The 23061-nt window shown below is 46.6% G+C and overlaps 1 protein-coding gene across 5 annotated transcripts in view; it reads left to right on the top strand.

The window, feature by feature from the left end:
- Positions 1 to 23061, top strand: part of INPP5D (inositol polyphosphate-5-phosphatase D) — a 91451-nt gene that overhangs the window by 59649 nt on the left and 8741 nt on the right. For all 5 annotated transcript variants that reach the window (XM_075132262.1, XM_075132263.1, XM_048864762.2 and 2 more), the window contains 16 exons: positions 1 to 105; positions 5394 to 5481; positions 6263 to 6343; positions 6531 to 6602; positions 6923 to 7046; positions 8873 to 8979; positions 9707 to 9809; positions 10670 to 10866; positions 11720 to 11837; positions 12719 to 12815; positions 15485 to 15623; positions 16308 to 16416; positions 16596 to 16684; positions 16956 to 17037; positions 21601 to 21690; positions 21844 to 21957. The exon at positions 1 to 105 is cut by the window's left edge and continues 36 nt beyond it. In XM_075132262.1, coding sequence (XP_074988363.1) covers positions 1 to 105; positions 5394 to 5481; positions 6263 to 6343; positions 6531 to 6602; positions 6923 to 7046; positions 8873 to 8979; positions 9707 to 9809; positions 10670 to 10866; positions 11720 to 11837; positions 12719 to 12815; positions 15485 to 15623; positions 16308 to 16416; positions 16596 to 16684; positions 16956 to 17037; positions 21601 to 21690; positions 21844 to 21957 — 1715 coding nt within the window. The remainder of the gene's footprint in view (positions 106 to 5393; positions 5482 to 6262; positions 6344 to 6530; positions 6603 to 6922; positions 7047 to 8872; positions 8980 to 9706; positions 9810 to 10669; positions 10867 to 11719; positions 11838 to 12718; positions 12816 to 15484; positions 15624 to 16307; positions 16417 to 16595; positions 16685 to 16955; positions 17038 to 21600; positions 21691 to 21843; positions 21958 to 23061) is intronic.

The following is a 23061-nucleotide window of genomic DNA, read 5'->3' as shown; positions in this document are numbered from 1 at the left end:
TCTGCGAGTTCACATCACCAGCGACTTTGAGATGGTGCAGATGGGCTCCAGCAGTCTCCCCCAGCTGAAGAAACTGCTCACAGTGCTCTGCAAAGGGCTCTTCAGGTAACTGGAGCCTAATTTTCAGAGAAGGCAATATAATGTCATGACACTGTCAAAGGTAGGTGCCATTTGAATTGTGAACCCATATTTCCAGCACAGCAAAACTGCTTATCCTTAAAAACGGGTAGTAAGACAATGGTCTCATGGCCTATGGGGTCAAAGGCCAGGAGCCAGATGCTCATGCTCCAGTGAGGTTCAGATGATTTATGCCACCTGAGATTCTGGCCCTGGGACATTAAATCTGCCTGAAACACACAGCTATAGTAGGTAAGATTTTCCTGGGGGTGGTTTCAGTTAATAGAGTATTACTTATTTTATATTTTGTTTAGAAAGAAACAAAGCCAAAATGCATTAAAGGATTAGCTGAATAGGATTAGTTTAGGAACAGATATAAATGGCACCTCCAGAATCATCAAGTAAAAGTCGTATATAAAAAAACCCACATATTGCTTTATGACTATTCTCTCCAAACCCCGACTCTCCTCTCAATTACAGCAGGGAGAACCTGGGATGATTTTATTGAAATCATTGTCAAGGTGGAGTGAGCAGAGAAACAGGCCCCTACTCCAGTATGGTTTCCATTACAAGTACCCCTTCCCTATCCAGAGCCCAGACTGACCTATACCCAGCAAAAGCCCAAGTACCAGTCAGGATCTGATTGCTCCTCAAGCTTCCTCCCTATTCTGAAACAAACAAGGGGCTCAGCCCTCAGATCCCAGGGAGAGCATCTGGATGCCTGACCATCAACAGAGAGGTCCTGTACCTCCACGCTGGCTCAGGGGCCCACAGCACCCTTTTCCACACTGGCTCCTTGGCAGCTAGGCTCCCACAGAATTCGCACAGAGCTGGGGGGAGGTGGATGGGCCAGCTGGTGTAAATCGGTGTGGCTCAGTTGAAGTGACTGGAGTACTCAAGTTATACCATATGAGGATTGGCTGAGTGTGCATTCCCCTTCTCTGGCCCGACTCCAGCCCTCCCCAGGGAGGGGATCCAGGGAGGTCGGGAAGTGGGGGGTATGATGCTGCAGAACCAGCACTTCCTTTTCTGTGCCCCTCAGCTGGGTTTCAGTTCTCTACAGTCACGGAGTGGGGAAGGTCTCATGTGCTCTGTTATTAGCAAACCCTGAATAATGCGATCCCACAGCCAGCAAAATCAGGACTGAATCTTTTCCATTGCTAAACTGCCTCAAATAGGGCTGTGCTGTTATTCCAATGAAGGCCAAGCTGGCTTTTCCCAGAAGGGAGTTCGAATGCATCGCTACTCTGTGCTATACTCATCGCTATCTGTACTCTGTGTGTTTTTGTACCCCTCATCGCCCTTCAAGGGGATAAGAAAGTCTTAAAAAAGAAAACCTACCGATATCAAATGTTCTCAAGCATCAAAGCTGCTCTTCCAATTGTCAGTGTCCCTTTAACATTTGTAGTGAGAGGGCACAGAAAATCTAGTGCCCGCTTCAAACATTACCGGGCCAAATTCTCTACTGGTGAAAGTCCATTGACATCAGTGGAGTTGCACCAACAGACAATTATCCCCACCTTCCACCCCTTGTTTAGTGGTATACATTTATGGACTAATCTGTTGTCATCCTGGGAATTAATGACATCTTAATATAATTAGTCTAACTGGCCAGATTTTCAAAGACCTGTGCGATTGGTGAGATGCACCAAATGCAATTCTTTTCATGGGCAATCACCCACAACATGGAGATGTCTAATTATATATATAATTGCCCAATTTGCATATGCAATTTCCCACATGGAAATGCAGGATTCTTTCTTATGGAGGGGACCTGATCTAAAATCCAATGAAGTCAGTGGAAAAACTCCCACTGATTTCAATGGGCTTTGGATCAAATTCCAGTCAGGCACTCAGTTTGTGTTGCTCAGGTAATAAGAGACTTTCAAAATCAGCCCACGGAGCTGTTGTGCTATTTGAAAATGGAATTGATTTGATGTATCCCATCCAATTTCTTCTCCCTCCTGCAATTTCCTGCCAAAATCTGTACCAATAATCTTGGTATCATTTCATTTCAGTGGATTTGCCTTCTCAATTATCCTGTGAACTCCTAATAACTTGAGGCCATTTCTCCTTCTTTGTCTTCCATATCAATCAGCTTTCTCTAATAAACCGCTTTCCTGCAGATCAGATTTTCTCAGGAGTGTGTGCATTCTAGCCATAGAACCTAGCGTTCTCCCATAATTTACTAATTTTCAAATACCTGGCACTTACTTGCTTTATGTAGCTCCCTTAATCTCTGCTGTAGCTTGCAGCCTCTCTAGCTGAATCCCCCTTTCAAGATGCAGAAATTTAATTTATTCAGTGACATTACCTAATTTTAGCCTTCATTCACCTCAGCTTCTTTCCCAGCTGCATTGTGGGATTCAGCCTGAAATCTGCAGCTTGTTCTCAGGCAGCTGTGTTTTCTTTTTCATAACTGGATTTTATTTTAACAAAGCCTTGGGGAGGGGAAAAATTGCAAATCGCAGGCTCAATTGGCACTAATGCCCCATCTTTAGTTGTATAATGTCCCTCCCTAGCCCCCTCTAATCTCACATCGTTTAGAGATGAGTGAGATGATATATTTTACTGGACCAGCTTCTCCTAGTGAAAGAGACAAGCTTTTGACACAGACACAGAGCTCTTCTTTGGGTGACCTGAAGACTTTAAGGAGAACTCTGTGTCAGCTCAAAAGCTTGCCTCTTTCACCAGAAGAAGTTGGTCCAGTAAAAGATATCACATCACCCACCTTGTCTTGCTAATGTCCTGAGACCAACATGGCTACATCAACACTGCACATAGCCCAGGGATAGCTGTTGTCAGACCCACGTGACACTGCATTCAGTTTAAAGGTTGAGAGCTTTTCTTTGATGTCCACTAGCTGATATATGCCTGTGCTGGCATCAGACTGTGGGTAAGATGTGACTGCAAATGTTAGCAAGGGAAAGGGGATGTTTTCTGGAACTGCATGTCCTCCTTTGGGGTGGGGGTTAGAAGGTTGTTTACAGCTTAGTAATGGGCAGAACTGGGCTAACTGTTCAAAGGGACCAATTTACTGGTGACCGTAGGTCCTTTTCCAGTTCATGAGTTACCCATCAAGAAATGCAGGGCCAACGTCTGAGCTGCAGCTAAGGAGCACTCCACACAGCTGAGGGGGAGCAGGGAAGGGCTGCAGAGTAACTTTTGCACCCCTGCCTCCCCTACTCCTTAGCCAGCTCAGCAAAGGGCCAGTTCCTGGCATGAATTAGAGCAGTCTGAAGGTTGCTTTCAACTGCACCAGCTGCTACTTGCCTCCAGGGTCACCAGGCTGTAAAGATGCCCAGGCCAAGTACTCTGCCTCAGGAGTAGAGGTATGGGCAGGAGCACGGAGGCTGCAAGATCAGTGGCTGAACCTCTCCCAAAGATTCCCATAGTCAGGGGGTATCCTCAGAGGGGGCTGGGCAAAGCTTTAGGGGGAACTTTAGGGGAACTTTGTGCCAGCACAGCCACGGATCTTCCTGCAGATGTATGGGGAGGTGTTCCTCATTCAGAATTCCTTACAGGGTTTGGGTGGACATATTTCACAGTGCGAGTTATGGGTGAGCTGTTCAGCTTGACTGTTTCAGGCAATCACTCCATCATTCCCTACCTGATCGGTCACCTAAACATGGTGTTATTTCTGCTCTCTGATTGCATGACTCCCACAAGAAGCTTTTAAGATGGCTGCTCAAACACTTCTGGCGCCAATACTTATGCAAATATAGATGGACAGAAGTGTTCGTGACACTTCTGTGAAGATTCGCATGAATAAAATTTTACTCACACAGCAGTTCAAAGGAAGAAAAAGAAAGAGGTGTGAATGCAATTAAAACCACTTTGTGGTTTGGTTGAGCACAAATGCCAGTAAATTCTTCCCCAAGTCTGACCTGTGTGTTACATTAAGCTGCACTTTATGGTAAAGTGCCTCAGAGCGGGCCATTCTCACATAAGAAACGGCCAAGCAGTGGGTTTTTCTGTGGTTGCTGTTGTTCAGAACTGTACGGTCTGTGCTGCACATTGCTTCAAAGTAGATATATTGTAATTGTTTCCAGGTGGTTTGTCTAGTAGAACTTCTCCCAGAGCTTCTAATACCACCTCTTTTCTGATAGGGCCTGAACCAAAGTCCGCTAATGTTAGTGGGAGTTTTAGGGACAGGATAACTTAAAAGGTTCAAAACAGAACAGTTTTGTGACAGAACTGAGAACCTAGGAGGACTTGGTTCCCAGTTCCGCCACAGACTTCCTGCATGACTTTGCCAAGTCACTTAGGCTGAAATTTCAAATGTGGGTGCCTGGCTTAGGCCATTGAATACATATTTAGGCACCTAAATAAGTAGCTCGATTTTCAGAGATCGCAGGTGTATGCTCACTGTAGCGCCTTTTCCAGAGAACTAGATGGAGAAACTGGTGCATTCGTACCTATGAAAGTGAGGGGACTTGTTAGTACTGGCTACTAATTAGGCACAATGCCGCATTGTTCTCCATGTCCACCTTGGCCTGCAGGACCTAGCTGCTCTGCCAGTACTAAGTCTGGTCTTTAGCAGAGTGTCATTTGTGCCAAGTTCATACAAAGATTTTGTGATGGACAAGCATCCTCTGGGCTCACTAAATTAATTTCATTTGTAACCTACCCTTGATTTTAATTCAGAAAATTAAAGCTGGTTCATTTTACAGCCACAGTTCCACTTGTCCCCTTATTGCATTTGTTGAAAAATATATCTTTGTATTTCCTCCTTCACTGTGCTGTCCCAGCTTCCGGAGCTGTAAGGAGTTCTGTTCAAATGAGCTGTTGCTGATGCATTAGCTGCCATCCTAACCCTGCTGCGCTGTCCTGATCTTTCAGGGTTGGCACTGACCTCACTGGGTATGTCTACACTGCAATCAAAGGTGTGAATGCAGCTCAGATTGGCATACCCACACTAGCTTTAATTAGCTGGCATGTCTATGAATAGCAGCATAGGTGTGGTAGCAAGGGCTTCAGCGTGGGCTGTCGGAGCTTGCTGGGCAGCTTAGGGATATACTCAGGTTGAAGCCCGTGCCACTACTTCTTCACTGCTATTCTTAGCTGCACTAGCTAGTTTAAAGCTCGCATGGTTCTGTCTACTCATGCTGCATTCATCCCCCTAACGCAGTGTAGACACCCACATTGACTCCGTACTGACTATGCATCATTAACTGGTTTTGTGCTTTATCCTTCTTTCATTGCCCCATGTGACCTTGCCCCAGGTTCCCCACACAAACCCTGCATTGTCCTTTGACATGTCTTTGTATTCTCAGTGAGGCGTCTCGGACTCTCCCTTCCCTGGAGTCCATCCAGAAGGTTTTTGACCAGCAGCTGCCCCCTGGTATCCATCAACGTTCTCAAGTAAGTTCTACTGGAAGAAGCGGGGAAAGGTGGCCACGGAGGAGTGATAGTTTCTGTCAGGCACAGACGCGGGGGAGGGAGGACTTTCTGAGCTTGGGACACAACAATGACCATGAATTTAGATGATTGGTTAACACTTTTGTTCTCTTTAGCCTGTTTCTGGCTGCAGTGCACTGGGCACACAGTAAATTATTTAACCACGGATTCAGCTAACTCATAGTCTTCTCCATCCTCTCCCATACCCCTGTCCCAAAGAGAGAATGCAGCAAAGTGCCTCAGTCGTTCCTACTTCCAACCTCTATCAACCTGTGACCCAGAATTGCAAATTTTTCCTTCCATCAGCTTAATTCCTCTGGATGGTCAGTGTCTTTTTGTGACAAATGCTTCCTTCCTTCCATCAAACCGCCTCAATCCTGTGTCCAACCTCTTCCGTCCTGCGGCCCAGAACACCAGAAGTCCAATCTGCATGTTCAACCCATGGACCAGTAATACAAATCTGTCTTTCTGTCATCAACCATCCAACTCCTCTGCACGCCCAGCCTCTGACCTATGTACCAGATTGGCAAGGTTGTCCTCCCACCAGCCCGACTTTCCTGCGTGTTCAGTCACATTCTGTGCCGCTGCGCTTCACGCTATGGATTAAACTTGGATGATGTAAAACACACTGCTGCTAACAGCTGTTTCGGGCAGGTGGTGTGAACTCGGAGCTTCTTTGGGTCTGGTACTCATTGTTCTCTCTCTTTTTTTTCTTCTTCTTTTCTTTTAATGCTGTTGTTACCAGTTGCTTGGGGAAGCCAGTCCAGTCAATGTTGTGTTGAAGCTCAATCAGCTGATCTCTTTGCTGTCCTCGGCTGAAGAAAAGGTAGAGATTTATAACTATCTTGTGTTCCCATCTGCTTCTGGCTTTATTTATGCTCCTTTCATGCTCAGAGAAATCCATCTCTGTAATAAGAATTCTCCTGCAATGCCTTTATTACTTCCTTCTCTGATCCCCCTCAAGTGAAGTGTAGAGTCACCAAATAGATACCCATATGCATGAAATTTTACAGGTGAAAACACTGTTGATTGAAGGTCCTGATTCAACACATCGGCGTTCTCTCATCCCTCCTGTAACCTTTGAGGTAAATAGACTTTGTCAGCAATGCTTATTGTATTACAGAAGAACACAAGACATGTAGGAATGTCTCGATGTCTTAAGTTTCTGGATACTGTGCTCTGCTACAGTAGAGATAATACAGTTATATCTCAGTGCCTGGAGTCCCTGGGTGCTCTATGGTACTGTAGAAGGGGCCATGTCTTAAAGCTCTCTGTTCGGAGTGATGTAAGTGGGTCAGGCCATGCAGATGTTTCTCTGTGCATTGATTTAGGTATTGCTTTTCCTCGTACAACTGACTGAAGTTTAGAAAAATGGCTTATGAAAAATCTCTCCCTTTTCCAATAGGTGAAAGCAGATTCTCTAGGAATTTCCCAGAAAATACACCTCAAAGTTGATGTGGAGATGGGGAAATTGATTATCAAGAAAGCCAAGGATGGTCCTGAAGACAAGTTTTATAACCATAAGAAAAGTAAGGTGCCCTGAGTCACAAATAAGGGGTTAGTCCTCTAGATCCCAGTGGGAATTTTGTCATTGACTTCAGTGGGAGCAAGGTTTGGTCCAATGTGTATATTAGTCTGTTATGCTGAGAGTTTGGTTCTACTGCAAGGCATCAGTAAACCTAGATCGCTTGTCTCCAAGGCAGTTTTCAGTGAATAGGAAGTCAATGCTGTGGTAAATGGCTCTTTCTGAGAGTTAGTTTACAATCCCATGGCTTTCAGTTAAGTTAAGACAATGGCAGCATGTCTGCAAGGAAAACAGCATCCCTTGATCAAAGGTATTTCCAATTTCTGCCCTAGTATGGATCAAGGAGGTAAGCCGCAAAGATATAAACATCTCAGAGATGTTAGGCCAAAACTGGTGTGAGTCCATCTCTTTCCTAGGTACGCTGCACCCACAAAAGGGTCTGTTTGGAAAAGCGAGGTCTTGAGAAGGCATTAGTGTTCTTGCTCTCAAGATCAGTGCTCAGCCAGTTGCTGTTTGTACTGCTGTCATGTTTGTTACTTTGGCCTGGTCTGCACAATTTAGGTCAACATTGCTGTGGCGCTCAGGGTGTGAAAAATCCATACCCCAGAGTGCTGTAGCTAGACCCACCTAATCCCTGGTGTAGATGCAGCTAGGCTGGCAGAAGAATGCTTCCGTTAACCTAGCTGCTATTGCTCGGGAAGGTAGAGTTCCTACAGTGACAGAAAAGCCTCTTTGGTCGCTGTAACCTACACAATGCCATAGCACCTGAGCCGCTGTAGCACCTGAAGTGTCGCCATGGTGTTAGTATCATTAGGGGAGAGCGGTGGTAGTTGTTTGTTTGCTGTGAAGGCCTATTTAAAATGGTTCTCTTTATCCCTGGTTAGGTCCCTGCTAAAACAATTGGTGAAAGATTTTTATTAGGGAAAAGCTATTTTTCTAATTCCCCTCTAGCCTCTAACTCCAAACACTGCAGAGATTAGCAGAGGCAGAACTATCAACTCAGGCTCCATCCTCACGAGGAAAACAACCCGTTGCTGACCATAGTTTTGAGCTAAACCTCCACAGCTGATTTTCCCCAGCTGGGGTTCAGAATTGCTTAGCTGCGGATGTACATGGGACCGAACCATCTCCGCCATCAGATTGGCTTTCACCTTCTCTTCCACAGATGCTCAGACGAAGGAGTATAAATTGTCTGCTTGGGATGCAGAAAGGGCACGAGGTTGGGTTGAACACCAGGCAGGAGGAGCTATTTGTGACTCTTGTTCAGGGTATAAATGTAATCCCTGGGGGAAAGTCTCTTGCTGACTGCACCTGCATGTTGTTTCTGCTGATCCATTCCAAAAGCTCTCTGAGACTACTACCCTGACCAGCCAAACAGAACTAATCAAAACGCTGAGAAATGGCCAGACTTAAAGGACCAGATTGTCCCTGGTGTTGCTGCACAAGGAGCTCTCCTCCTTCCCCCGTGTGTCCCATAGAGGCCTAGCAACAATTGCAGTCCCTGCACATCAGGAACAGTTGTTATAGCTGAAGTACTGTCGGTCGGTCTCAGTGCCGAAGCTACTGCAACCATCTTTGTCATATTTTTGGTTCCAGGCTCTGTATAACACCCTTTTTCAGAGGCAGAATTGACAGGAATGTGTGCTTAGCGGGGGTCTCCCAATGCAGGGCAAAGAGAGCCTCAGAGTTCAGAATGAGTGATCTCTTGGAGCATGCTGCTTCCGGCAGCCAGTTCTAGTGAGCAGAGGAGGATTTCTCTGGGACTCTGGTTTCTGCAGATACAGTTTCTGGGTCTCTGGTTTCTGAAGTTGACAGCCCACCTCTGCTTAGTCCTGCAGCTCATCAAGTCCCAGAAGTTCCCTAACAAACTGGTGATCGTACTGGAGACTGAAAGAGAGAAAACACAGCGGAAAGAATATGTTTTCGCTGACTCTAAGGTACACGACAACGTCTTTCCTCACTTTATCCCAGGAGCACCAGGATGGGCCTGAGGGCAGTGAGCCTCGGCAGAGGACTAACCAGGGCATTTATAGGATTTTAATCTGCTCTGCATAAATGAGATTGATCATATAATGTGAGAACATCCAGAGAATGCAGGAGAGAATGGGCGACGTGTTCAGCAACAGTATAATAATAACCCCTGCTATATCAATGAGGGTCTGGGAAAGGGAAGGAGGCAGATTAGGACTGCGCCATTCATTGGCTGCTCAATGGCTGGCAAAGGCAGGAGTCAACCGCGGAGCAGTTACACCAGAATCGTTCACCAGCCTTGAATCCCACTTGTCTCGACTAGGATATCAGGGTGTGATGTAACACATGCTAGCTTCCGTGTTTGGAAACTCCAGTGCAGACAAAGCACACTGCCTTTACCATGTGCCAGTCTTTAACCTGACCAGTTTAACACGTGTCAGAGTAGTACACTGCCTTGTCTCCACTAGGCTTTTGGAACACTCTAGTTAACACATACTAACAACACACCTTTTCTCCTGAGAAGGTACCATAAACAAAGCAACCTCCCTGCAGACTAGTAGAGATAAGGCTGATCTGCCCTTTAGATATTCTGGGCACTTCCCTATTCAATTAGTTCTTCTTTCAGAAGAAGCTGAGATTCTGGCTAACGAGACAGCCATCTCATTAGCTGTCTCTCTGTTCCTCTGGGTGTAGAAAAGAGAAGGGTTCTGCCAGCTTCTGCAGCAGATGAAGAATAAACACTCTGAGCAACCAGAGCCTGACATGATCACCATCTTCATTGGGACCTGGAACATGGGTATGTGCTGCCTTCTCATCTAGTCCTTCATACATTCCTCCAGACACTTATCTCGACCTTGACATTGGCCTGCTTCAACGTGGGGACTTTTGGACGCCACATTTCCTATTGACTCAGTAAGGGACTTGCTCACAGAGATTGTGTTCCACTAGGACAGGAGCGAAATTGAGTCTCTAGGCCAGGTTTTCGCATGCACCTTGGCCCCTTTGCATTGCTCCAGCGTAAAGGGGCCATAATGCCAATGTGACCATGGTCGGGGGAAAGGGGAGTGTCCAGTCACTGCACTCCAGCTATTTCTGCATCTGATTAGGAGAAACCACCCATCTTGGGATTGAAAAAAGAATTTAATAGCAGGGCTCTTTGTCTGGGGAACCCGAAATGAATCTGTTTTTCCCATTTGGGGAATGTACGTTTGTTCTGATGGATGTGAGCTGATAGGTTAATGCCATTAATCTCACAGACCCTGATCCTCAGCTGCAGCCACAATGAACTCAGGGCTGTCTTTGGAACGTCCCAGCCTCGAGCCGAATAGCCAGTGAGAGCTGGCTGCCAGTGTCTTCCATGGGCAGCTCCAACAGATGGGAATTGTCAGAGTACAGAGATGCTCCTGCCAATGCCCCCTTTTCCCCAGGAATGAGGAGGCATAGCACCAACTCCATCCCCTATGGCGTCCCCTCTGCCAGGCACAAAGCAGGATCTGGCCCATAGTACGTCATTTGGGCATAAAGTCCATTGTCTCCCCCTGGATGTGTGCATAGCTCTGTGGGTTTGTGTGCCTTTTTATTCATGTGCTGTGTATAGCCTTGAGGTTTTGACTGCAAGTGTTTTGATTCACTGTGGTTTTGGATTTGCTGCTAAAGGTGCTGCTCCTCCCCCAAAGAAGATCACATCCTGGTTTCTCTCCAAGGGGCAGGGAAAGACACGGGATGACTCCGCTGACTACATCCCCCATGACATTTATGTCATTGGCACCCAGGAGGACCCCCAAGGGGAGAAGGAATGGCTGGAAGTTCTAAGACAATCCTTGCAGGAAATCACCAGTATCAGCTTTAAAGTGGTGAGGAATCATGTCAGCTCAGAGCAAAGTGAGGATAGCACACTCCCCTAGCAGCTAGGAGAGACACAGGAATAACCAGCCCCAGGCCCACGCCTCCTTGCTCTCGAAGCGCCACATTGCTGGGACCATCAGAGAGGGGACTGAACAGAGAGGGGACTGAACATGTCTATGGACTCCATTACTCTTGAATCAGCTAGATGGACTGCTCCCAGCAATGCCCTACGCCGAGTCTGAGCCCAGAGCCAGCCCCAGTGCTCCCAGTGCCTTCCAGCTGGGGCATGAAGGATGGATCTTGCCTTGGATTCACCCCCTCCCCCACAGTAGCACACTTACTTGCAATTAGGCCACTGCCATGGGAATGTCCCTCTTAAGAGGAGAACATTTTAAAATTATTGGCGTATCTTTTGAGACTGCTCTGCCCTCATTCTCTCTCTCTCTCTCTCTGTGAGCTCTGGCACTTTTTATTCCAGGTTATAATAAAGTTTAGGACTGACTAAACTGTGTTAGAAGCAAGTTCGACCACTCCTGAGTTTCAGTGAGGGTGAGGAACAGTTTTAATCATATCTGAAAGGTCACTGTGTATGGGGCCCCTAAGTGGCTCTTAGAATTTGCCTGTGAACAAATAAAGTTGTCTTTTGTGTAACCAAGGTGATCTAGGGATTAATGTGAGCATATCTGCATGCTTGGAATTGCGCATGTTCTCCCCACCCACACAATCTAAGAACATGGGTCCATCGCTCAAAGAAAAATCTCAGTCAGTGAGTCCAAGTAGGTTGGGAAAGCCTTGGACACACCAGATGTGTCCGGTGTCTCTGTGCCATGATATAACCATCAGTTTCCCATCCCCTGACAGATAGCAATCCATACACTCTGGAACATCAGGATTGTCGTTCTGGCCAAGCCAGAACATGAGAACCGGATAAGCCACATCTGCACAGACAACGTGAAGACAGGAATCGCAAACACGCTGGGTAAGGAGACAGAAGCAAATCTAATCAGAGCATCATCCACTCTGTGCTCACGGGGACTCTTGAAATGAACAGTTCTCTCTCAGAAAGGTTACTTTGGGTCATGCTGAAGTGACCCTGGTCTTCCCCAACCAGGCATATATGAATCCCAGCATAGGCACCCTGATGTCCTCTCAATCCCCACTCCACCCCTTCCTCCAAGTCCCACCCCTCCTCTTCCCACCCCCTGCCTCTTCCCTGCCTCTGTGTGCCCCATCCCCGCTCCTCCCCCTCCCTCCCTCCCTCCCAGCACCTTCTGCACGCTGTGGAACAGCTGATCGCAGGAAGCAGAAGGGGCTGGGGGTGGGGGAGGACTTGATCAGTAGGGCTGCTGGTGGGCGAGAGGCACTGGGGGAGGGAGCTTGGCTGCCAGTGGGTGCTAAGCACCCACTAATTTTTTTCTGGAGCACCCATGGAGCACCCATGGAGTTGGCGCTGTGAATCCTAGCCCTGCTTAGATAGACTTGCCTCCACCAACATGGACACCACTTTACCTGGGGGTGGGTGGTGGGAGGGGGAAATTGTCTTTCTACTCAATCCTGGGCTCATAAATTTCCCCAGTAAAGACTTCAGCCTGAGTGGGAGGGATTCCCCTTTCCGGGTTGCAGATGGAAATTAAATTAGCTTTCTTAAAATTTATTTATTTTGCCTTCTTCCGAAAAACTTTCCCTGAACATTTTTCTATACATGATAATTCTTCCTGCACTGATTAAGTCTGCCTCTCCCTCTCCCTCTACCCCATCCCCCATTTCACTTCAGAAGTGTCATGTTCTTTATTATCTTTCTACTGCTCAGCCTGGAGGTGGATTGATTTCTTGATGTTTTTTGCCTCTTGTTTTTCCCAGGCAATAAAGGAGCTGTGGGAGTATCATTCATGTTTAATGGAACCTCCTTAGGGTTTGTTAACAGCCATTTGACTTCAGGAAGTGAAAAGAAACACAGGTGAAATATGTCATTGCCTTTCAAGTGCAGGTGTTGATGTCCACGGTCAACCTGTGGAACTCATTTCCAGGGGATGTTGTGAAAGCTAAAAGTATAACTGGCTCAAAAAAGAATGAGATAAGTTCATGGAGGATAGGTCCATCTGTGGCTATTAGCCAAGTTGGTCATGGATGCAGCCTCATGCTCTGGGTGTCCCTAAACCTCTGACTGCCAGAAGATGGGACTGCACAACAGGGGATGGATCACTCACTAATTGCCCTGTTCTGTTCATTCCCTCTGGAGCACATGGCACCAACCACTGTCAGAAACAGGGTACTGGGCTAGATGGACTATTGGTCTGATCCAATCTGGCTGTTCTTATGTTAGGAATTGCTGGGTGATGTTCTCTGGCCTGTGCTATGGAGGAGGTCAGATTAAATGAGCACCAGGGTCCCTTCTGGCCTTAAAATCTATTATATGTTCACTGTGAATGCGGCTTTGGCTCACCAGACTAGAAGCTGCTGAGTACCCCAGTCAGTGCCTAAGTTCCCTCTAAGCTGCGTGGCCACGCAGCTGCTTATTAAGCACCGCACAGGAGCTCAGGGCTGTGGCATGGAGAGATGCCTCTCCCCAAGCCCTGGACCTGCTGCAACCCCCAGTCCCAACCCAGCCCGGCCCCAAACCTGCTGCAGCTGGGGGACAGGCGCCCCCTCCCCTGGCCCCGATCTGAACTTGCCATGGCCGGGGACAGGCACTCCTCCCCTGGCCCCAACCCAGCCGGCCCTGACCTGCCACAGCTGTGGGAGAGGTGCCTTTCCCCCCCAGCCCAGGTGCCACTGCAGGGAGAGAGAGCTGGAGGGAGTTCTCTCTCCACACCGTAGTCCCAGGGAGCACCACTGCACCCCAAACCCCTCATCCCCACCCGCACCCCAGATCCCACACCCCCAGCGGGTGGCCCTCGCCCTCCCACACCCCAACCCTTTGCCCCAGCCATGAGTTCCCTCCCACACTCCAAACCCCTTGGCCCCATCCCGCCACATGAATTTTGTTATGTGCACCAATATGGAGGTGATGTATCACATATTGGTGCAATAACAGAATTCATTCCACACGTGGATGGGAAAAATTAGAGGGAACACTGGTCAGTGCATTATCATTTGGTCAGTAAACCCGGCTTTACCAGAAGTGGAAGCTGCTGGCATCTGCAAGTGGGCAGAGGAAATAGAAAGATGTTCTCAGAGCTGTGGAGAGATATCCCACATATTTTACCCAAAGCAGTGTAGGCATGGCCCACCTGGCCTAGCCTGAGGAGCTGCCACTGTATGTCGTGGAAACAGCTTGATGATTTGCACTGTCTAGAGAGAAATTGGGAGGTTTTTCTGCACAAGCACAATGTGGAGAGTGAAAATATTTCCCTAGTGCCAGCAGGAGGCACTGTCTCCTTTGTGGGCCGAGGTACACTGAGAGAGGGCCGGGAGGGTGAAGAGTGGAGGTACGCTAATGGTATCATCATGGGCCAGTACTCCCAGGCTGAGGGACGTCGCAAGGAACAGTGGGAGAGGATGCCCCAACGGGGTCGAGTGTGGAGCAGAGAAATGTGTCTCTGGTAGGTAATCCCATTCCCCAACCTGTTACATTATCAACAAAGAGAAATGGAGCCTTCGGTCTGGGCAAGCAGTATGCCGCGCAACAGCCAAGGGACTGTGGCTTTGTAGCCCTGGGGCCTGTCCGTCCCTGGAGTAAATTGGAGAAGCCTGAAGAAGCCATTTGGGCAGCTAAGGGTAGCTGGGATGAAGAGATGTGTTGGTCATGCTGCTGCTCTCCTGGGAACATGCCCTGCATCAGGTCTAGGTCGAGCAAGGGGGTGGCATAGAATTGCTATTCAGGAACTCTGCCAGCCAGGTCTTCACTTGCCATTAAGGAAATTTCCAAGTGTCTGGAGTGGCTGCCAGAATCTAGCCAAGCACCTTCTTATTTCTTGTCTTGTTTAAAAATGATGGGTAAGATTCTGTATCTGGCCGCCAGGAAGCACAGCACAGAAACGCACAGCCTTGTGGAGGGATCAAGAGTGGCATTCGACTAGCTTTTGCACCCCTTTGATTTTAGGCTTCTCTGGAAACAGAAACAGCCTCCAGCACAAAACGGAGCAGTCAGGAGCTGCTCTAAATGATTGTGCCTCCCCCAGCAGGCTACCATGCAGCGCCTGAGAATCACCATAGCCGCATATGGCATGAAGTCCACTCCTGCCCCTACTCCAGGACTTGCTGAGGTTGCCGGTGCAGTGCGCTGTTGTCCTAGAGCGCCTGCGCCGGGGGCATTGTCCCTCACCTGGCGATGGGTCTCTGATTGCTGAAGCAGCACAGTCCTGGTTTCTTTTTATAGTTTGTTTCCCTTTCCCAAGGAAGGTGCAGTGATAATGCACTAATTACTGACAACTTCTTCCGTTGCCAGTGCCCAAATTCCCTGACCGGGGCATCCCTGAGCATTCAGGGGCTACGTAGCTGTCACCAGGGTCTATGGGAAGTGGAAGTGTGGGGTTGTCTAAAGAATGATGGCTAAAAACCTGATCTTTCCTGTATTTTGAGTCTAACTGGCTCCAGCATGCTAAAGCAGCAGTCTCTGTCAGCCCCTAGCACTGAGGAACCCAATGGCCACAGAGTATGACAGGCAGTCTTCTCTTGTTTTGTTAGGCGAAACCAGAACTACATGAACATTCTGCGCTTCCTGACACTGGGAGATAAGAAACTGAGTCCATTTAACATCACTCACCGCTTTACTCATGTCTTCTGGCTGGGAGACTTGAACTACCGCGTGGAACTGCCTACAACGGTTAGCAGCCCCTCTTGATTCCTTTCTATTCCGGAAAGCAGAGACAAGAATTCCTGAAGTGGCAGACGGTGCCTTTAATTGTGTTAAAGGTGTTGTCAACTTCTGATCTAGAGGAACATGGAAAAGAGAGTGAGAGCTGGGAAAGGGTGGGAGAAAGGGCCCCAAACTAACGGCCCCTTGCAAAAAGACATTAGAGAGACACTGGGAGACAGCTGAAGTTGTCACCATATCCCCTCTCCAGAGATTAATGAGCCATTGGCCTACTAATGATGCCAGCTGGCATAACGTCATTCTCCAGTTCTCTCCAGTGATAACCATTCCCAAAACAGCACCAACCCTGCTGCCAACGAGAGAATGCCATGACCAGAACACCCTTCTGCTCATTCATTATGCCCCTCAATTTGTTCTATAATGGCCCAGACCTAGTCAGAATAGGTGTTCAGATACTTAGGAAACAGGCAAGCCTTATAAAAACTTTGGTAGATCCTTGATGGGCACGAGACTTGGTGATACTGCAGGAATGTCTGGTGCTGATGGGAATCGGGTGGTCAGGTATACATTCATATTTTGTTTGTTGGTCGTTTGATGGACAAATGTCCCATGTTATAGCCTGCTCACTAGCAAGGGAGTGTTTGTAAGAAGGTGGAGTGCATTTCTGCAACTCTGACATTTCCTTGTTTCCAGGAAGCAGAGAATATTATCCAGAAGATCAAACAGCAGCAGTATCCAGAGTTGCTGGGTTTTGACCAGCTTCTAATGGAGAAAAAGGATCAAAAGGTGTTTCTGCAATTTGGTAAGTTTCTGAACTCTTCTACTCCTAACTCTACCCTTCTCCTAATGTTTCTGTGGCCAATCAAAGACTCTTTCTGCCAGAGCAATGTTACAAGGATGAGACGGGGGAGTATTGAGCTTCTTACCTGGCCTAGAGCTTTCCTAAAGTCAGAACAATAACCAGCTGTCCCTCTGTTCCAGAGGAAGAAGAGATCACTTTTGCTCCAACTTACCGTTTTGAAAGAAATACCCGGGAGAAGTATGCATACACCAAGCAGAAAGCAACAGGGGTAGGTGGTAACTAAAATATAATCCTCTCCATTCAAAAATATATGCTAGTGTAGGGAAAATAGCATCCAGAGAGAAAAGTGACCTAAAAATCGCTCTCCACTTCCTGCACAAATTAGGATTAAAATTTATATTGTTTTGAAAGGAGCCAAATAATGGACAACAATAATTTGGAACAAGCACACAGCCCTTTGGCAAGTGATCTCTCTCCTCTTCTTAAGAAGAACTTGTCCTTTCCCTTCTTCTTGACCTCAGTTCTCCTTTGGTTTGCAGATGAAATTCAATTTGCCGTCCTGGTGTGATCGAGTGCTTTGGAAATCATACCCCATGGTGCACGTGGTGTGTCAATCCTATGGTGGGTAGATAACAGATTGTAGATAGCAAAGCAATTGGTCTGAAACAGAAATGATTCACAGGGGCATCTGTAGGATCTCCTTGCACTGGCAGGCTCCCAGCACAGAAGAGACATGATAAACCATGCAATTTGGAGTTACGTCTCTTCGATTATCACAGTATACAGCTGGAAAATGAAGTCTGTTATACATTTATATGCAGAATACAGTTGAGATGGCTGCAGCACAAATGCTCCTTCCTTGGTTTTAGTCTCTTTTCCAGCTTATGGCCACACTGTTCAGTTTGTTATGACACCATCTAGCTCATAGACTTTAAGGCCAGAAGAGACCATCATGATCATCTAGTCTGACCTCCGGTCCATTGCAGGCCACAGAACCTCACCCACCCACTCCTGCAATAAAGACTTCAAGTTACAGAGAATCCAGCATTTACTGTAGTTCAAACCAGCAAATGACCCATGCCCCATACTGCAGAGGAAGGTGAAAAACCCTCAGGGTCTCTGCCAATCTGACCTAGGGGAAATTCCTTCCTGACCCCAAATATGGGGATCAGTTAGACCATGAGCTTGTGGGTGAGACCCATCAGCCAGACACCTGGGAAAGAATTCTCTGTAGTAACTCAGAGCTCTCCCCTCTAATGTCCCATTTCCAGCAGTTGGAGATGTTTACTACTACCAGTTCCAAATGGGCTATGTGCTATTGTAGGTAACCTCCCATACCATCCCCTCAATAAATTTATCAAGCTCAGTTTTAAAACAAGTTAGGTTTTTTTGATCCCACCACTCCCCTTGGAAGGCTGATCCAGAACTTCACTCCTCTGGTAGTTAGAAACCTTCATCTAATTCCAAGCCTACACTCATTGATGGCCAATTTATATCCATTTGTTCTTGGACCAACATTGGCCCTTAACTTAAATAACTCCTCTCCTTCCCTGGTGTTTGTCCCTTGGATGTATTTATAGAAAGTAATCATATCTATCCTCAGCCTTCGTTTTGTTAGGCTAAACAAGCCACACTCCTTAAGTCTCCTCTCATAAGGTAGGGTCTCCATTCCTCTTATCATGCTAGTAGCCCTTCTCTGCACTTGTTCCAGTTTGAATTCATCTTTCTTAAACATGAGAGACCAGAATTGCACACAGTATTCCAGGTGAGGTCTCACTAGGGCCTTGTATAATGGTCCTGACCCTTCCCTGTCTCTACTGGAAATACCTCGCCTGATGCATCCTAGGATTGCATTAGCCTTTTTCATAGCCACTTCACATTGGTTACTCATAACCATCCTGTCATCAATCAATACACCTAGGTCTTTCTCCTCCTCTTTTGCTCCCAGCTGATACATTCCCAGCTTATAGCAAAATTCATGTTTTTAGTCCCTAAGTGCATGACCTTGCGCTTTGCACTATTAAATTTCATCACATTTCTATTACTCCAGTTTTCAAGGTCGTCTAAATCTTGTATGATATTGCAGCTCTCCTTAATATTGGCAATACCTCCCATCTTTGTGTCATCTGCAGATTTTATTAGCACACTCCCACTTTTTCTGCCATAGTCATTAATGAAAATGTTAAATAAGATTGGTTCCAAGGCTAGTAATTTCCCTCCAGCCTGACAGTTCATCTTTCAGCATGACCCATTGTAGTCCTCCCTTTAACCAGTTCCTTCCCCAACTTTGAATTCTCATATTAATCCCCATCTTCTCCAATTTAACTAATAATTTCCCATGTGGAACTATATCAAATGCTTTACTGAATCCAGGTAGGTTAGTTCTATTACCTTTTCTTTGTCTGGAAAATCAGTTATCTTCTCAAAGAAAGAGATCAGGTTGGTCTGGCACAATCTACCTCTTGTGAAACCATGTTGTATTTTATCCCAGTCTACACCCTTAATCTCTTGGCAGTAACAAGCCAGGGGTTTTCAGCACTGGTACCAGCAGGATCTCCATACTTGTTGATGCCAGACCGTTATGGGCATTGTCTGAGTGGGCTGGTTTGCAGCAAAGAAGCCCACCCGGACAGAATGCAGTGTGAAATGTGTTGATTGTCTTGATCCAATTCTTTGATGGGCACCTACTTCAGAGTAAATCCCATCCCAACTGGCAGTCCCAGCAATCTACCCACTGAATGGTCTTGGAGACCGAACTACCTTTCTTCTCTACAGGTGGGGCTTCCAGAGCCTGGCTAAAATACAGAGGGCCAGATCCTCCCCTCAGGAAATCAGCCTTGCTCCAGTGAAGTTAGTGGAATGATGGTGATTTGCAGCAGCTGAGAATCTGACCCACTAGCTTTTGGGGAAGCCTGCGTTGCCTCTGCTCGTGCTGTGGCTGTCCTGTGGACAGCAGAGGAGTTCACTTTCCAGTGCTATCAATCTGGCACCTTTCATGAGTCTCCCAAAAGTCATTAAAAACTAGTCAGCCCAATCTTGTGTCTGCTGCCAGCATGTTGTATTTCCACTCAGTAGACTCAACTCCAGCATCCCCCGCACCAGTGCAGGGGAGTTCCTTACATCACTCTTGAATTCCTCCCTCAGTTGATGCTAACAGTAGGGCTGATGGGCTTCCAAGAGAGTTACCTTTACCCTTTCTTGGCTAGAACAAGGTTCACTGTGGTATGGGGAGAAATGAAGAGCATCCCAGAAGAGCCCTTAAAACCCCCTGGATATTGGGCACTGGGGTCTCATTGATCACACCCAGATGCAACCATCTGAGTACAGTGCTAATATGCCCACCATGCAGATGAGAAGAAGGTGTGCTCAGAAATCTTATCTGACAAAATGGGCTGGTGTGACCATGAGGGCAAATTATACGCAGATAATTCAGAGTGTGGCTTTGGGAAATGAAGTTACTTTGGAAAAATTGGCATCTGGGCCCCTTGTGTTCCATCTACTGTATTTGCTGGATGTCAATGTAACCTAAGAACATCAAGCCAACACCCCTCAGCTATAGACAGCTGTAGTACATCCGGTTCTGAATCCCTTGCCATGAATTGTTCTCTAATGGGGAATAACAGAGCTGTGTTCCTACACCATTTTCTTCCTCATTAGATTTGCTCTTCAGGTGTGCTGCTCATATTGCAAAGATGAACCAGGGATACTGTGATATACCAGGGTACAACCCAGACTAATGAGCAGCTGTGTTACCCCTGCCCTGCAACTTTGGGTGCCTTACAATGCCTTGATGAACTAGCTTCCACCAGGTCCACTCACAAAGAGCCTTCCAGCATGCAGGCTACACCCTGGGTATCTGTGTGTAGCTACAGCCTGCCAGCCATACAGGGGTTACACTCTGGCCCTCACCAGACTTGGTTATACGGCAGGTTATACCCCAACACACCCCCAGTCCCAGATTTCCGCCCCAGAAATGTATGTCCTGTCCTACACAATCCTCTCCTGGACAATACAAAATATTGTAAGTCCATTATTCCTTAACGGGAATAATACGCCAGCTCATTATCTCAAATAGTTATTCAGACACTTCAATTTAAACACACTAGATTAGAGAAAACAGTAAAATAAGTTTATAAACTATGAAGAGAGATTTTAAGAAAGTAGAAGTAATGAGGCATAAAAGTCAGAAATGGTTACAAGAAAACTCAAGATAAAGCATTTACTAATGCCTAACATAACAAACTATATCTGATTCAAGCAAAGTTTCTCACCACATGCTTTCAGCAATCTTACTGACCAAACCCTGTAGGTCAGGACCGCTCACCCAGAGTCCAACGAATGCTTCCTTTGTCATGTCAGGTGCAGTGAATGCAATGGGCAGGAGGAGAGAGAGAGGTCCCTTGGGATGTTTGCCCCTCCTTTTTATCATTTCATTCCCCCTCTTGAAAACATTTCTAGCTGGGAACTAGGAGACAGAATCTATGTAGAGGGATATTCCCTGCTGGCTTTTTCTCACCTGTTTGAGCTTTCTTTGTTTCCATCCCCACTTGATGACTCTGTTTACTGCTTAAATGCAAATTAAGGCAAGCACACATTCCTTTGTCTAGGAGAGACCTGTTTGCCAACCTCAGTTTGGGCAGGGCTGTGGAGTTTGGAACATGTGTTAATAACATCATGGAGGGAAATCGTATAACACACATTTTATCAGGACAGTGCTGACCAGCATTGCCACTCTTACTTCTGCCCTGCTGCTGGTGGTGGCGCTGCCTTCAGAGCTGGGCGGCTGGAGAGCGGTGGCTGCTGGCTGGGACATCCATGTTGTTTGCAATGCAGGAGGACTATTTTTTTAATCCTGCTCCTGTCTTGCCCCTGCAATACCCACTCTATTTTTATCCCGCTGGAACCTGCAGGATATTTCCCAATTTCTTCGTGCTCCCCAAGAGAATCTCTTGCGCCGCCCCTCCCATCCCCCAGTTTGCACACCACTGGTTTACATAACTGTGTTTGATGCCTAGATTCCAAGATGAGGAGACTTAGAAATACCATAGATTAGAAGAGACAGTTACAACCGTGACACAATTATGTTTTTCTGGCAAGCTACTGAATGACGATTATATTACAGTCATCTCTTTGGGTCAGAACAGAAACCCGTGGCATTAACTGCCTTTCCCCTCTCGTTGGCAGGCTGCACCAGTGACATCATGACCAGTGACCACAGCCCTGTCTTTGCTACATTTGAAGTTGGGGTCACCTCACAGTTTGTTTCAAAGAATGGTTAGTAAGGGTAGGGGCATGCAAGAAATATGTAGATTCATATAAATGTGTTGCATACATTGAACAAGAAACGTGGCTCCGAGAGAGTCTTGTTGAAAATGTGCAATCGTTAGTGTTCTTTTGGAAGTGAATGGGCGTCCTTCCCTTTTCTAGATTCCAAGTACACAGAGTCCCAGGGGCAGATAGAATTCCTGCGCTGCTGTGCCACTCTGAAGACCAAGTCCCAGACCAAATTCTACATTGAGTTCCACTCCAGCTGCTTAGAAAGTAACGATCTCCCTGTCTCCTCCTCTGTTCCTTACAACGTTCTCTGCTTATTTTGATCAGCTCCCTTCCTCTCACTTTGATCAAAATAAACGGGCCGTGTAGGTTATTAGTGTGACTGCAGAGAGGGGGCGGGGGATGTTACGGGTATGTTGTGATTTGTATGTCGCTCTATATTGTTACTGACAAAATCTGAGCAATGCAGCCATATAGCTGTAATAATGTGTTATCGACAAGGATCTTCCTTGTTCTCTTTCTTCAGTCTTATTTGGAAATCTGCTCGTCTCTCTTAACAAGAGAACTTTGGTGTTCTCGCTTGTCAGATAGGAAAATCTTTGCTTAGCGAACACTCCATTGATTATATTTCCAATCATGCTGCTGTAAGTAATCGTATGCTTTCAGAATAAAGGGACTAATATTTGTGCTACTCTCAGTAAAAATGAATTAATTAATTAATTGGTTCCTATGGTTTCAACAGAATAAATGGGAGGATCAAATGAAAGTGAAAGGAACTCCACTGAGATGATTCTGTGAATAGTTCTGCATTTCAGTGCTGAAAATTGTATCCTGTGTTCCACAGCTACAAGGTTGTAGTCTCAGCTGTGCATGTAATGTGAGACCACACGCCCATGCTGTGTTTGTTACGCTATTCCCCGTCGCAGGGCCGGTCTTGTAAGTGGGACAGCATGCCTGTGCTGTATGCTTCATCACATTATCCTCATGTCAGAGAGCTGTGTCAAAGACAGTTCCAGAAAAGATTATTTTTTGGCTGCATCAAAATTTGCATAAATTTCTATGGAAACAGCGTATTACCAGGCTTAAATTAGAATTTCAAAAGTGTGCTATCTTGAGTGGTGTGGGAAGAGCTGTCATGTTCTTACCTTCCTGTCCATGCCTGTACTGAGTCTTTTAATACCAAGTTTGACTGTAAAATAAAATCACTTAACGATTACACAGTAAGGTCATCTGAAAATTTACTAGGGAAGCATTCCCTCAAGGTCCAGCCCTCAAGCAACCCAGAGCTTTCAAAATCTTGTGCCCAAAGAGGAAAAATTAAAGCAGGTCCTTTTGGGATCCAGCATCTGAAGGCATCTTTGCTACTGAGTT

The sequence above is a fragment of the Caretta caretta genome, chromosome 9 (assembly GCF_965140235.1).
Source record: "Caretta caretta isolate rCarCar2 chromosome 9, rCarCar1.hap1, whole genome shotgun sequence".
NCBI lineage: Eukaryota > Metazoa > Chordata > Testudines > Cheloniidae > Caretta > Caretta caretta.
Note: the sequence above shows the minus strand (reverse complement) of the source record. Positions and strands in the feature narration are given on the sequence as shown.